Consider the following 14,846-nt stretch of genomic DNA (forward strand, 5'->3'; position numbering starts at 1 on the left):
ATAAACACAAGTACTACATTTAAAAAGCATTATGGTTTTTAATATATAAAGGAAAAACATAGAACTTTTTACACAGGCCATTAATGCTTTTGTCATGGTGGTGGTTCAGGTAAGCAAAATAAACACCCCCCCCTCAAAAAAAAATAAAAAATCCACAACCACCACCCTCAAAACAGGAAAACAATGAGGAATGAAATGAATATCTATGTGATTTGCACTTACTGTAGGCCAAAGGTGAAGTACCAAGTTTGTACATCACCTACTACATAAATGCTTGCCTTTTACCTCATTAGATCATTTGGTGAGGATGTAACTAATGGTGCATATATCATACCACACAGAAACTCATGCCCCAAATGTATTTTTCCAAATGCATCTGAACCTAAAAATTGTACAGTAGCAATGCAGCTAATGCACTTCGACCATGCATTTAATAAACTGTAAGGTCACACAACATCCAGCATGAGTGTTAAAGCCTGTTATGTTGTCTATAAAGCCCATACGTTGCTGAGGAACAGCACTGCTGACGTTATCAAGCAAATAATTATCACTCATTATGTATAACAATCTTTGTCTGGACGTATGGCTAATGAGTAAGAGCTAAGCTTAGATCAGTAAGGAGTAATACTCATTCTGGAGCGGGAAGGAGGTCTTCATTTAGTCTAAAGACAAAAGCGAAGATGTGATAGTTGTTGCAATGTACTACTGCCAGGCATAGTCTATGTATTCTCTATGGTCCTAACATGTTAAAATCTGTTTTGCTGAAAATGAGTACTCAGCCATGCTGTGAGACCATGCTTCTATGTGCATATTACATGAAAGAGCATTATGGTCCCTGTTGCACAAATTCATTTCTGTGATGACCAAAATACTGGGAGGAAAAAAAAAAAAAAAAAGTGGCATCAAAATCACATTTCATTTCGTCTCCCATCACCTCATCTTTGTAGTTCAATACCTTGAAAAAAAGCTTCATAAAAATGCTTCATTTTGGCAGAGATGAAGCAATCCAGTACTGTTGTCTGTTCTATTAGGTCACAGTTTGTCCCAACAGTGTACAAAAAGTCAGCAAATGTCTATAGTTCCATATCCTCCTCCACCGTGCTGGAGGTCACCAGGGGGCAGTAGGGACCACTGAAGGACTGTTCCACTGACCTTTTGGGCTGCGGCTGTTCAGAAAGGGGGGTGCTCGAAGTAGGTGTGGGCGTTGGTGTCTGTCTACACACAGGGTATTTGCGTTGCTGTCTTTGGAGAGAGTCTTTCAGCTGTTGAGTGACTGGGTCCTCTAGAGGGCGCCATAGCACCAACTCCATACAAGAGCGGCTCCTGCAGAGACAAAGACGACAAAATGAGTACTCAATTCCCTTTGCAAGTAAACACACGCACACGCGCACAAACACGCACAGCACAAAAATCGAACATTTGGGATGTGTTGGTGTTTGAGAATGACAAGTTGGTGTCCACTGGTCTGGAAATGTTAAACCTAACACAGAATGTACTATTTTGAGAGGTGACATTATGACTGTATTATGACTAACACAGTAACTATGCAGGAGTGCACTCACACAGACTGTGCTACTGTATGAGGGAGAATGTCACAGAGGCCACGCTGAAGCCCTTCTCTCAGGCTGTCGGATAGCACCAGTACTGGTCTACGGTGCACTGGCTCCACGTCCAGATCCTCGTCACTGTCATCCTCCAGAGTGATCCTACACACACACACACACACACACACAGAAACATTTAACAATCATTTTCTCTTCTCTTCCATTTCCCAGGCAGGTAATCAAAGGCTCAGGTGCTTTGGATTATGGAGCAACACTAAACAGAAGACTAGTGCCTAGGGTGAAAGGCTACGGCTACAGCCGTGATATTGAGAGTGTTGGCATAATGTGTGAGTGAATTATTTTGTTTGTTGTTTTTTTTAATTATTATTTGTGGATGTTCCTATTTATTTGAACAGTTTCACCCAGATAATCAGTATTAACAAGCTGATATTCTAAATTATGAATAAATTAAAAGCACAATGTCCCTGGAGGAAAACAACCTAATAACCCTGATTAAACACAAACCTAATTAAGATAACAGAACATTAGGAATCCATCCAAATCCATACTAATAACAAGGTGTTTTGTGTTCATCTTGAATTCCATTAGCTGTAACTACAAGCCAAAGAGTGATCACGTGTCGACATTCACTCACTGGCCCCGCCCATCTCTCACCTATCCTCAATCTCCTGCAGCTTCCTCTGGGCCGCCTCCACCTCCATGCAGCAGCCCTCGTTCTCCAGCCTGGCTGGGGCTAAAGAGACAGATGGGAAGGCCTGGCCCATGTCCTGCGTGCTGTGACCCGACATGAGAGCTGTAGGACTGGGCTGGGATGAGGGGGAACAGGAGGTTCCCTCCACTTTCCAGCCCTGACTGGCTTTGTGGCACATGTTCTCCAAAGGGTCTGATCCCACCACTTCCATCAGCTTTTGCCTTTTGGCACTGCAGCCTCTGGAAGAGGAAGCCAATCGCAATCAGCAACACTGGTAAGCACCAGTTATCATACACTCTAGAAACCAGACCAAATCAGAACGCATGAAGTAAAAACCTTAAAAGCCACGCAGAAAGAAATTTTACAGAAGCACACCGACTTACCAGCCAACCAAATTATATATAATATAGAAATACATCATAGTGGCTTACTCATCATCTGTCCTTCTCCTGTGCTTCCTCTGACATCTTCTGTCCCAGCTTCTGAGGTAAAATAGAGGACACGAGATCCAGTTAATTTCAGATCACATATAAATCTGACTTGTAAGCAAGGCTGCCATACCAACATAGCCACGTAAAGCCAACATTTCAGCATTGGCACTGTGCATCTTTGATTACCTTTATCGTTTCTACTGATACTGCAACAGTAACACTAGAGCACTAGAAAATTGCATAAAGGCAATGTACAACACCACAGAGTTAAAAACTGAAGAAAAACTCACAACTCTGTGCACGTTTGCTAATCAACAACGCCCTGGTACATATATCTACTCTTGCAGTGAAATGCACAACACGACTAGCTCAAAGCAACCTTAGTGCAACCTGAACAATGGCCACTGAGTGACCTGTAACATTACTTACGAATTTGTCCCCGTAAGATGGCGTGAACCACTGGGATGGCCCTTCGACACTCCCATATCGGGGACAGTTAAGTGCGGAAGAGTCCCGTACGTTGAGGGCAGATACCCAAGATCACTGCTTCCAGCGCTGGCACTGTGCATCTTTGATCCCCTCCGCTGACACTTACATCTGAGCTGTAAAAAGTGCAAAAACATACAACATAGGCGAAAGTAATCACCGCATGTCACAACGTCTATAAAAATGAAGGACATCATTTACAGATAGGATGCAACCTACTGCTAATGAAAGTGCATTATGTTAGCTAACCAATACGGCTATATCACATCATATAGTTGGTTAATATTCGACTTTTTTGCATAGTTAAGTTTACAACAAAGTGCTCTCATGCAAGTCAGTGAGTGAGCTAGTGAAAACAGCGTGTCACAGTTATGGGCTTTACGTCAGAACGTGTTCTTGTGAAAATGCATAAAATGCGACTATCCGGCAAGATAACTTCGATAATATCCTTCTGTCATTTACTTAGCTAACCTAGCCATCTAGGCAGAGTACAGTCCCTGCTTCGGTGCAACCACCAAACTTAGCCGACTAGCTAGCCATCTTTGAACTCTTTGGGCCATAATACGCTCATCGCCAAATGACGAATGCAAGATGCAAGTTGCAGACATGCTCTGATTAACCCTGATATCGATATCACATAAAACAGTAGTCATTTATTTCGCGTGTAAATGCCATGAATATGTCACTTACCGTTCATGCAGTTTACGAACCCAGCTAGTTCCAATGCTTAAGAGAAACGTGAGGCTTATGAAAATGTGACGCTGAACGCAAAACAGTTGTGGGTCTGCGTGAACTGAGAAGTTTCTGGCGAGAACGCATGTAAACGTGGGACTTGTAGTCCGTTAATTTAGTACTCCTCATCCGGGTATCGTTATCAAATGTAAACAAATTCACATGGCAAACACAGATACATGGATATTATCGGTCGCTCTTGAATGTAGCCTTCTGCTAAGCTTGGTAGCGTTATACAGATAGCAGAAGCTTGTAACATGCGAAGATAAAACAATAACAATAATTCTACAGACGTCTGTTTATGCTAAAATCTGCCCTTGTTTTTTTCATGTCCATTTCCATTAACTCCGCCTTTGTTAGCTAGTCATGTGATAAATGGGAGATAAGTTTAACTTTTGTGTTAGACACTAGTGTTACAGTTCCGTCGTCCATTCTGTGGCCCTGGTGTGCGAAGGAAATGTAAGTCTTGGGACAAATAAGTCTGTTTTGTTATTCCCGGGTTTACTACCAATTAAGCGCCTGTACTATACTTAGTGTTTGATTTTCTTTTGTAGATCAACCCAAGTGAACATGATTCTTTTTGTTGCGGTGGCGCTGATTGCTCTGACAGCAGGAAAGACGGCATGTGGTATTAAAAATTACTGCATTAAATGTATTTTTCTCTGACGCTATGAATTCTGTATTTATAAGATGTGATTCAGAGCAACTAATTCATTATTGGAAACTCATCTAATTCAGTACTTGAAGTCTAAGATGGTAATACAATTATGTTACTTAAAAACTGGTTTACTGGTGAAATGAGGTAAAATATTTAATTACAGATTTAAAATATCCTATGACCTTTGCATTCATAGACTTATGTAGCCTGGTTAGATCGCACTCAGTATATTAAATTCATTTTGTTAGCTGTGTCAAAGTTTGTACAAGGCATTTGTATAAATGTGCAGAGTTCTTAACTACATGCATCCTCTTCCTCTTGGCCAAATAATGCAAGATTTTGGGCTATCTTACCACAGCTATGCAGACAACATTTGGATTTACTTAGTCCTCAGACAACTACAATCCCCTCAGCTCTCTTTGTAAGTGCCTTGAGCACATCACTAAGTAGATGCGTCCTGCCTAAGGTAAAAACTAAGCACGGAGAGGTAGCATTCAGCTATATGCTGTCTTTGAATGGTACTATTTGTCAGGGGATATCAAGAGTGCATAACATATATACACTAGATGTTTTTAAGTTGAAACTAAAAGTTTCCTCATTTGGCCAGTCTTTCAGCTCAGCTTAAGCACTGTTCCCTCAGATCCTGTAGCACTGCACTTTTCACTTTTAAGCACAGTTTTCTTTTTTTTTAATTTCTGTTTAGTCTATATATGTTTAATCATACTTAAATTAATTCAGGTTTTATCTCTTTAATCTTTAGTTAATTTAGAGAAATCAAATTATAGTTCATGTTTATTTTATTTTAATAAATTGTATTTGTAACATTTTATTTTAATTTTTTGGCAAAGACCTTCCCAAGGTTATGGATCTCAGGATGTAATAAGATTTAATAATAAATCTGCTATTCTCTTATTCTATATCTTATGTGAAGCACTTTGAATTACCACTGTGTATAAAAGCTATACAAATAAACTTGCCGTGCCTTACAATTTTGCAATAATGGAGCCCTTTTGGGCTGAAACATTTTTTCCTCTGTACTTTGCTTTTAAGAATAATGACCATGGACTGCTGTACTGCTGAACCAGCAGTGTGAATCAGTCATATGTGAGAGGTCGATGAACCCATTGACATTATAGTGAGCATTCACTCGTAAATCCTTAGGGAACGTTTATTAGGACATAGCAAAATACTCTCACTTTGGCTGTTTATATGACTCAGCTACTTCTCATGCCAAGTAGGAGAAAAGGGTGTGAAAAGGGGAGAAAGAGGGAGAAAAAAGCATGTTGGCATCTCTGTCCACATGACTGTGGCCCATCCCAGTCTGCTCTTTACTGCAGTGTTCCTGTTTGAATAGAGATTCTGTGTATGTGTCTTACTTTCTATTCGTGGTTTCCTCTTCCACTGCCCCCCTCGCAGCATCAGGAGACGAGCTCCTCCTCCAGCTGAATAAGGAGCTCCTGCAATCCACTGAAGCATCAGGTTCTCTGCCCAACCCCAGTGTGCATATCGCCCTGCGCCTGTCCACCCACCACAACCTGCTCAAGGAGAGCCAGAACCTCAATCAGCTCAAGACCAAACTGCATGATGACATTCAGAGGTAAACAGCTCTTGGATGCTGTTTCTGTCACACTTGGCTATGCCCAAAAAAGCTCCCACTTAGAAAGCTATTTAATGAGTACGTATCATTTTGGTACTCGATATCACTTGAATAATAGTATCCAGTGCCCCTTATTGTGACTTTAAGCAGTCATCTGCCAGTGATGAGGCAATGCCTCACATCCCTAATGAAAACAGAATCCCCTCTGCATCTTGGTGTATAATCCTGTGTGTGGTGATGGGTTTTGTATCACTTCTTTTTAGCTCTATCAATGACATGAAACCGGTTGTGGGCCGTCTGGCCTTGTATGTGCTGGCACTGAAGGCTTCCTGCCAAGACCTGAGCAGCTTCACGCTGTCTGTGAACGAGATGAGCGAACCCCTGCTCACACACCTCAAGAAGGAGCTGGAGACAGAGAAAAGGAACATTGCATGTGGGTCATATTTTATTATTATTATTATTGGTGTTTGTTGTTATATATTGTCTCTCTCCCTCAAACATTGAAAGATCTGTGTTTCCTTAAATATCTCATGAATCTGTCTAGTTTTTCAATCCCTTATACAAGATCAGGTTGGCAACAGCAGCAGTAGTCATAGATTAATTAAAAAAAAAAAAAAAAAACACTTCCCTTTACCCTTTCCAGCTGTCACAGTTTGTAGATGGACAGTGACAAATGTTTTCAAGTTAACATGTGCCAGAGTGCCTGGAAAGGGAGAGAAATGGAGCTGCGCATGATTCAGAGCTTACCACCTAATCTGTGAAACGTTATAGCATGTACTCATGAGCCTGTATTGAGGAAATTACTGCTATCAACATCACAGGATACATTTTGAAGTGTACACAAACATTAACTGCCTCTTCGAACCAAATGGCTCAAGAAAGTGGGTGGTGCCTCTTCTTGGACCAGGACAATGATGTGAAATAAATTGCTGAAACAAAACTGTAATGATTTCAGGGCTAAAAAAAGTGGAATGATTTTGACTGAACAAATCACTTCCTGAACACAAGCCTTAAACCTAAAAGCCTCCAAAACAATAAATAAAGAAGGACTATATTATCAACTTGGCAAAGATATCTGTAGGGAAGCTACCATGTTTCTGGTGATATCAGGGGATTATAGATTTCAGAAAGTGTTTGATAGCAAAAGATTTACTACACAGGGTAATTAAACATGACATTATGTTCATACACCTGATTACTTTTACACTTTCAGCAGACACTTATCCAGAGCAACTTGTATACATTGCTCAGTACACAGCATGTAAATTCTCTGGGAACTCAACCCATGACCTTTGTATTAACAGGACTTTGTGCGGTGAGGTATATGAGAATTGTTTCATCGGGTCCGCTGCGGACTACGTAAAAGAAAATGTGCTGTGATGTCACTATAGCACTATAAAGATAATAATAAATATTCTCATATTTAAGAAAGCCCCGTTTTCATTGTTACATTTCGGTTCCAGCCTCCTCGAGAGCTGAAGCAAAATATAATGTTTGTTAATTTAAAATGTTTTGTTGCACACATCTCGTTCTTAGATCCACCCCAGTCCTACAAGTTGGGAGGAGCACTAGCAAAATAAACTGATTCATTTTCATGTTTTACTGTTGTTAACTCCACTGTTCCAAAGGTTTTTTTCTGTTTATTCTTTTCCGCAGCTAAGCAACGACCCAAAACCAACTACTACCAGTACTCTCTGGGTATTCTGGCTCTGTGTGTGAGTGGCGTCAGGGTCAGTTCCCACATCAGCCATAAGCTCATCCACGCTGTCCAGCATGGGCAAATCAAGCATGATGTCTCCTTATGTATAGGTGAGTTTATCAAATTTACCAGATTATACAGTTTAAACATATTTTATATTGTATTTAAGTTGCAATGACATCCCTCACCCCTGGGTGTTTAGAGATTCTGCTTCACCCCACATAAATGTTTAAAATATATATGTTGTGCATTTGATGTAAGTGTGATGTGTCATTACAGAAACCGAAAAGCCATATAATACTAAGGTCATCTTACCTCTAGTCTAGAATGTTCAACTTGATACTGAATCTATCATTTTAAAATGTTCTTTTGTTGTATGATGCCTTTAATTATAGGGACATGTAGTACAGTTTATAAGCAGGAATCCCTTTTTTACGCTTCTTAGACTCACATGCGATGGCAGGGATGGCCCTGCAATGCCTGAAAGATGCTAGAACCACAGTGAACAATGAGGCAGAGCTGAACAAGGCTCTGGCCACCATCAAAAAGAAGCTTCTGGAGTCTGAGCGAGCCGACGGCCACATGGGTAACGAGTTCAGCACCGGACTGGCTGTTCAGGTAAGCGGTGGGGTTCAGGTGTGTCAAGATTTCTCTGCAGTAAATGTGCTCCTCTGGGCCCCTCTCGGTCATTACTGGTCAGATCAGAAATGCATTTAAATGGATGGAAAGAGACTATTAGCTGTGTCATTTTCACACTTCATAGAGTGTAAATACTGCAGCTTAAGTAGTTTCATACCTGAGTAGCTTTGAGTTTTCCTTTCGTTTTCTGAGTTTAACAACTGAAAATACGGACATTGTGGTGTATTACTTTATCTATGTTATTATTACTTTGATCTAAAACCTACAAAAATCCAGCATTTGAAGAATAAAATTGTAAAATGCATCCTGATTAAAAAAAAAAAGCGGGACAGCTTCTGTCACCAGCACCCAGCATTTCTCACTGCATACCCTCCATGTCATGGAGCTAAGAATATTTATACAAAGTTTTCAGCAAGCAGAATGTCATCAGTACCTCCCCTACATATTTCAGGCCTTGTTGGCAATGGGCAGTTACGTGAAAGAGCACGCCAACTCTGTGGAAGCTATGAGGGCGGATGCTAGGAAGGGCACCTACCACAACCCTATGGCCATCTCCCAGATCCTGCCAGCACTCCAACAGCGCTCCTACCTTGATCTGAAGAGCAAGGATTGCCACGACGAAGACGGTGAGGACAACTAGCCGCACCCACAACCCCAGCAGACCAATTCAAACCAGTGACATTGCCAAATAGAAATGGAAACATAGTGGGAAATCCATGAGAGCTCTGGCAAAGTGCCTTGTGATTAATGTGAACCTAATCTAATGTCTGTTTCATTTCTGACTCTGTTTTTTTTTTCCTGAACAGACTCTCTCATTTGGAATGTCCTTCCTGTCCAACCAGAAGTTCAATCCAACGTCCTTGTGCATGTGCATGTGGAGGTGGTGAAAGCCACTGGCTTGATCTCAGACTTCCTGGTAGACGTTCCCAGCGGCTCCTCATTACTCAAGGCCCTCACACTGCTTCAGGATCAGCAGATAGGCTTCACGTTAGTCTCATTTTTGAGTATTTAAAAAAAATTATAAATGCTAACTTTACTGTCAGTAAATGAAAGCTAGAAGGGTATTGAACTTTGTAATACTGAATTCTGTGATGATGGTTTCAATAAGCAAAATAATCAATCAGGCTAAACAAGCACAGATCTTTTTGAAGCCTGTTGTGAGCGTAGGCTGGATATTGTATAAAGAGTCTATGGTTGTGAGCATCCTGGCCAATATCGGACAGATCTATTCCAGATCTGTTTTTGTCAGGAACGCTAGGACACGGGTAGGTTTGGATCCAAATGCGGAAGACTTTCATGGGATCGCAATACAGGTCGGGACTGTTTGAGGAGTTTGTAGGATCAAGATGCAGAGAGTAGTCAGTCAAATCCAGGTCAGAACCAGCAGGCAGAGACCACAGTCAAACAAAGGACTGGGAGCAAGGCATAGTCTGGGGAAGAAACAGAGGTCAGTAGCCAGAAAATACAACAGGAGAAGGGAACACTTGGCATGCATACTAGGATAGCAATACATCGCAAAGAGGTCTGGGAGAATGGGAGTCTTTAAAAGGGAACAGATGGAGATGAACAGGTGTGGTACTCAGGAGAAGGTGATCTCGGTCTGGGTAAAACTAGTGGGCTGGGCCAAATTCATAACAATTTCGGGTGAATCACACAATTCAGATGATTCCACAAAAATAAATAATTTCGGTCATAGTAATTCAGGCCAGTCTTTAACCATGAAGAATTCATGAGTGCATTTTATAATTGCATATCACAGTTGTGGTATGTAGTAATATAATCACAGTGTAGTGTTTTTGCCCATATTGTTTAGGAAGTCAGAACTCATTAGCTAACACAATTCTTTTATGTAATGCTCTCTGGGGCTTTGAAAAAGTGATAATTCATAGGTAAAATATTACTTTACTGTGTTAGGTAAAGCACTGATGTACTCATGTTCTGACCTTTTCCTAAGATGGAATATTAGTAGCAGTTACGGAAGTTAACAAACTTGACTGGCGGTATTGAATGCTAATTAGAGGGCTTGTGGTGGGTGTTGTCTGTTAAAGAAAACTCGGTCAGTGATATTCCATTGAACCTGTGTTCGTTTGCCCTCTGTGCTATAGGTTTGAAAAGGAGGAGAGTCTGTGGGGGCCCTTCCTCAGCCGAGTTAACGGGGAGTGGGCACGTCAGTCTGACCGCAGATACTGGAAGATTTCTTCAGATGGCAATGCTTTGAAAGAGGGTTAGAAACACACAGCATCTCGCAGTAATTTATGTATAAACACACAGTCTATACAGGCCTGTTCATAAACAAATTAGCACATACTACATTAATAGTAATAATGCCACAAACCTGTTTGAGGCATTAAAAGTTAAACTATAGTGTGAAATATTGTATCCATTCTCAAAGCTACACTTTTCTGACTAGGCATGGGGGATTACAAGATTGATGCAGACCAGAAGATCACAATCAAGAACATTGACTACTGAGAGCTCCAAGCGGTGCCTGATGACGATGGATTTTGAAAAGACAGGTTTAGTTTATTTTAACAATAACAATGTCAAGAACCTCAGTGGTGTTTCCTGGGAGGTTCACAAGAAGCTAATTAGTAATACGAATCAGAATGTCCTTTGTGCTTTAGTGTTTTATCAGATTAGTTTTGGTAGGAAGTGGGCCCTTCTGCACTGTTTTCATGAGAAAGGTGTGCAAGAAAGAATTGGTCAGAAATGGTAAGCCAAATGCCATATCAAGTCAAACGTAATGCACACAGGCCCACCAAAAGCAAAAAGTAAACAATGCAAATTATGATCTCATTATTGTTTTAATTGAAGTTGATTGGGGACCTTATTTAGTTCTTACACGGCCATTCTGAGTGAACATTGATGTTTTGGGTAGCAGATGAAGCAGAATGCCGAACCTGTGCATTCTCCGTTTTAAAAGAAGTGAGCAGGTTAAAAGTAACTCTTATTAAACAACACAAACCATCAAGACACGCTGTCACAGATACATATGACACATTGAAGTTAACTAACATTCAGGTCACAGTTACACATGCAGCTTTTTGTAGACTGGCTTAGATACAACCTAACTGGTAGTAACACTCATGGAGAGCCCCCTCGTTTCCAGGCATGCAGCAGCCCACCGTGTAAAGCTGTCCACATTAAGTGAATTTGTTCGTTTTTACTCAACTCTGTAATCTTGTCCTAATTTACCAGCAAGAGAACCCCAGTTGGCAGTGCATGAAAAGTACCTACTAGAAAGGTAGATCATTCCTGAAGTCATTAATGCACTTACCTAGCCGACCACTGTTACATAGATAAAATTAGCATATCATACTAGTTTAGCTATGCTATCTATTTAACAAATATACAATTTACAGGAGGCAAAGATTATTTCAGCCAGACTCACAAGTGTGGTATTCACGTATATAAAAAAAGAGACCCAAATCTGAAGAAAGGGTCAAATATTAAATCTCTGAACCTTCCTTTTGTACTAAAACTATTGCTGTCTTATATTATCTGTTAAATAACAATGAGTGAAATTATACAATTGCCGCTGTCAATGCCGCTGAAGAGTTATTACAATTGTCACTGATCAGAATCAATAAATCGCCTGCTTGTACTCCTTATGAACACGTTATTCGTTATGGAATTGTTCTAGGACAATGGGCATAACTTTGCTTTGAAAAGGGCTAAGGAAAAGAATGCGGACCGAGTGCAATCAATGCATCTGCTCATCAGATTCGTGTTCTCTTTAAGAAATCAAGTCCTCGGGCACGCAAGAAATCTATGCTTGGACATAAGGAAAGAGGTTCCCGGAAGGTTTTATGGCCATTGAACACTTATTTAACAATGCAATAAGTATCAGCACTGTTATTTAAAAATATTACCGCGATTTCGGATTGTGTTATTAAGAACATAATAGCCTACGTCTTTTACTGACTAAAAGAGATTATATATTTATTGAAAAAAGTATGTCAAGTGATGGAGATAAAATCTGCCATTTCACAAAATGATGTGGACATGTTTCCCATTGTGCCCAGTGTAAATTACGACTGTGTAGTTACGTTGTTGTGTATAAGTGTGGGCAATTAGAGGTTGTTCAGCTACTTTATTTACTCTCATTCTGGGGTTTTTTTTAAATATTTTTTTAGATTAGAGACACACTATCTTCTAGATATAGTTGCTTTTAGTCTTAGATTTAATAGTATTGGCTTAGTAGATTTGTATTGTTTCTGTTGAATTCATTTAATTAGATCACACGCTGTGTATAACTTTTCAGTAATACGCCCACTCAGAATCACTTGTTGTTGTTGTTTTTGCATGTTTCTTTGAAAGGTTATTACACTAGTATTGGCTGCTGTGATGTGGCAGTAGTGCTGTTATGGTGATCAGAGGTGAAGCACCCTAAAAGCCTGCACCCCTGGTGGTAGGACCTCCTAGATGGACCCCAATGCAGATGAGGCTGAGTAAGGAAGGTGAAATGAGAAAAGATGCAAAACATGAAAGGAAATCGAGTAGCAGGGAGAAGGTTTGAACCGAAGGAGTGGAGGACTAAGGGCAGACGGCTCTACCCACTACACTACTGTGAAAGGGAGGTTTGAACCGAATGAGTGGAGGACTAAGGGCAGACGGCTCTACCCACTACACTACTGTGAAAGGGAGAAGGTTTGAACCGAATGAGTGGAGGACTAAGGGTAGACGGCTCTACCCACTACACTACTGTGAAAGGGAGAAGGTTTGAACCGAAGGAGTGGAGGACTAAGGGCAGACGGCTCTACCCACTACACTACTGTGAAAGGGAGAAGGTTTGAACCGAAGGAGTGGAGGACTAAGGGCAGACGGCTCTACCCACTACACTACTGTGAAAGGGAGAAGGTTTGAACCGAATGAGTGGAGGACTAAGGGTAGACGACTCTACCCACTACACTACTGTGAAAGGGAGAAGGACTTGGTGAGTGCTTGATGGAGATGTAGAGTCAGAGGGCAGGAAGGGAGCTGGGAGCTCACACAAACTGATGGGATGGATTTATAGGTGAGCAAACTCCCAGAAACTTCTAACTAAAAAAAACCCCACAACTGGTTCAAAGCACCTCTAGACTTGCCAGGTCCAGGGACTGAACACCCACCAGACTCTAGCCATAACTCAGTGGTTGGGAGAGGAGACACAACTGGGGCTAAGACAAACGACTAAAAGAAAGTAGAAACCTCGCCAGAAGAAACAACTTTAGACAAACGCAAGGGATGACGGTCCCTCATAGAACAGGTGAGAAAGACAAACGGAGAATCTCGTACTTGAGAATAACGATTAACGATTAGACAGAGTGGCGTTTGAGAAACTGTTATATAGGGTGGGGCCACCTGAACGAGATCAGGCTAACGAGCAACGATTAGATCCCAGCTCGTTGCTTCTCTCTTGTGGCAGCACGCTGGCGTTGCCAGCCACCCGTAACATGTTGCAATTTAAACTGTATGCCTTATGTATTACATATGCTCCTCAGTGATTTTAATCCCGTCTGAATCTGAAATGACAAGTCATTTTTTTTACGGACTGCGCGTTCTTCCTGCGTCTTTTACCTACTATAAAACGATCGGCAAACGTACCAGGTTATTTTAATCTCGTCCGAATTGCCACATGTCAGTAACTATTCCGCCATGTCTTAAAAAGAGTTTTTAGCGCTAATAGATAAACACCCATGTTGTTCAGCAATTACAGATGTCAGTGAAAAGTAATTGTCATGGTTGGCCACTCCTAGTGTCCCTGTCTTTGTGGTCTCCGTGTCGCATGTCATTGGTTCATTTACCCAATTCTCGTTCCAGTTCTTGTTTTGGTTTTTACCTTCTCATTTGTATCACCTGTGCATTGCTAGTCCTCATTACCCTGTGTATTTAACACCCCCCCCCCCCCCCCCCCCTCTCTCTCTCTCTCTCTCTGAGTGTTATTCATTGGTTCCTGAACTCCCTGTGTTTTACCTAGTTCTGGATGACCCCTTAGTATTTGGTTGCTTTCAGGATTGTTTCTCTCTGGCTCTGATTTTTGGATTTACCTGCTTAAACTATTGACTTATTTGCACGCGTCTGGCCCTTCTTGCATGCACAAAATTAAAAAAAAAATTGAATATTAAGAAAATATTAAGGAAAAAAATGTGAGTAAGTGTAGAGTATGACTTGTATTTGCACATTATGAATCAGCATTCACATCTGAACACCTGCAATTCTGCTCTATATCTCAGTATACGCTCTTTGAAGTGATTTCATAAAGGTGTCACCTCAAGCCATAATGGCCCAGATATAAATATCTCATGCATAGTATCATTTTAAAACATTCTGTGTAACGATGCCGAAGAGGACAGCTGCAAAAATGAG

At 41.0% G+C, this 14,846-nt stretch overlaps 2 protein-coding genes across 2 annotated transcripts; one reads left to right on the forward strand and one right to left on the reverse strand.

Annotated features, from left to right (window-relative positions):
* Positions 1–18: 18 nt before the first annotated feature.
* On the reverse strand, positions 19–4,007 carry ccdc117 (coiled-coil domain containing 117). The gene is made up of 6 exons (XM_027010621.3): positions 3,864–4,007; positions 3,117–3,289; positions 2,688–2,738; positions 2,220–2,495; positions 1,563–1,706; positions 19–1,323 (listed from the first exon to the last, which is right to left on the reverse strand). The coding sequence occupies exons 2-6, from the start codon at positions 3,254–3,256 to the stop codon at positions 1,074–1,076; spliced, it is 861 nt and encodes a 286-aa protein (XP_026866422.1). The 5' UTR covers positions 3,257–3,289; positions 3,864–4,007; the 3' UTR covers positions 19–1,073.
* A 112-nt stretch (positions 4,008–4,119) lies between these two features.
* Positions 4,120–12,102, forward strand: tcn2 (transcobalamin II). The gene is made up of 10 exons (XM_027010620.3): positions 4,120–4,364; positions 4,460–4,533; positions 5,980–6,160; positions 6,424–6,593; positions 7,817–7,969; positions 8,305–8,477; positions 8,950–9,124; positions 9,305–9,485; positions 10,604–10,722; positions 10,909–12,102. Exons 2-10 carry the CDS (start codon positions 4,476–4,478, stop codon positions 10,968–10,970), a joined length of 1,272 nt encoding a protein of 423 aa, XP_026866421.2. The 5' UTR covers positions 4,120–4,364; positions 4,460–4,475; the 3' UTR covers positions 10,971–12,102.
* The last annotated feature ends 2,744 nt before the right edge of the window (positions 12,103–14,846 follow it).

This window comes from Electrophorus electricus, chromosome 5 (assembly GCF_041902795.1).
Source record: "Electrophorus electricus isolate QZ-2024a chromosome 5, ASM4190279v1, whole genome shotgun sequence".
Lineage (NCBI taxonomy): Eukaryota > Metazoa > Chordata > Actinopteri > Gymnotiformes > Gymnotidae > Electrophorus > Electrophorus electricus.

Coding starts and splice junctions, on each gene's coding strand:
- ccdc117 (XM_027010621.3), bottom strand. CDS start 3,256: ATGCACAGTGCCAGCGCTGGAAGCAGTGATCTTGGGTATCTGCCCTCA. Junction 2,739..3,116: donor CATCTTACGGGGACAAATTC/GTAAGTAATGTT, acceptor ATTTTACCTCAG/AAGCTGGGACAGAAGATGTC. Junction 2,496..2,687: donor AGGAGAAGGACAGATGATGA/GTAAGCCACTAT, acceptor TTCCTCTTCCAG/AGGCTGCAGTGCCAAAAGGC.
- tcn2 (XM_027010620.3), top strand. CDS start 4,476: ATGATTCTTTTTGTTGCGGTGGCGCTGATTGCTCTGACAGCAGGAAAG. Junction 7,970..8,304: donor TGATGTCTCCTTATGTATAG/GTGAGTTTATCA, acceptor TACGCTTCTTAG/ACTCACATGCGATGGCAGGG. Junction 8,478..8,949: donor GCACCGGACTGGCTGTTCAG/GTAAGCGGTGGG, acceptor TACATATTTCAG/GCCTTGTTGGCAATGGGCAG.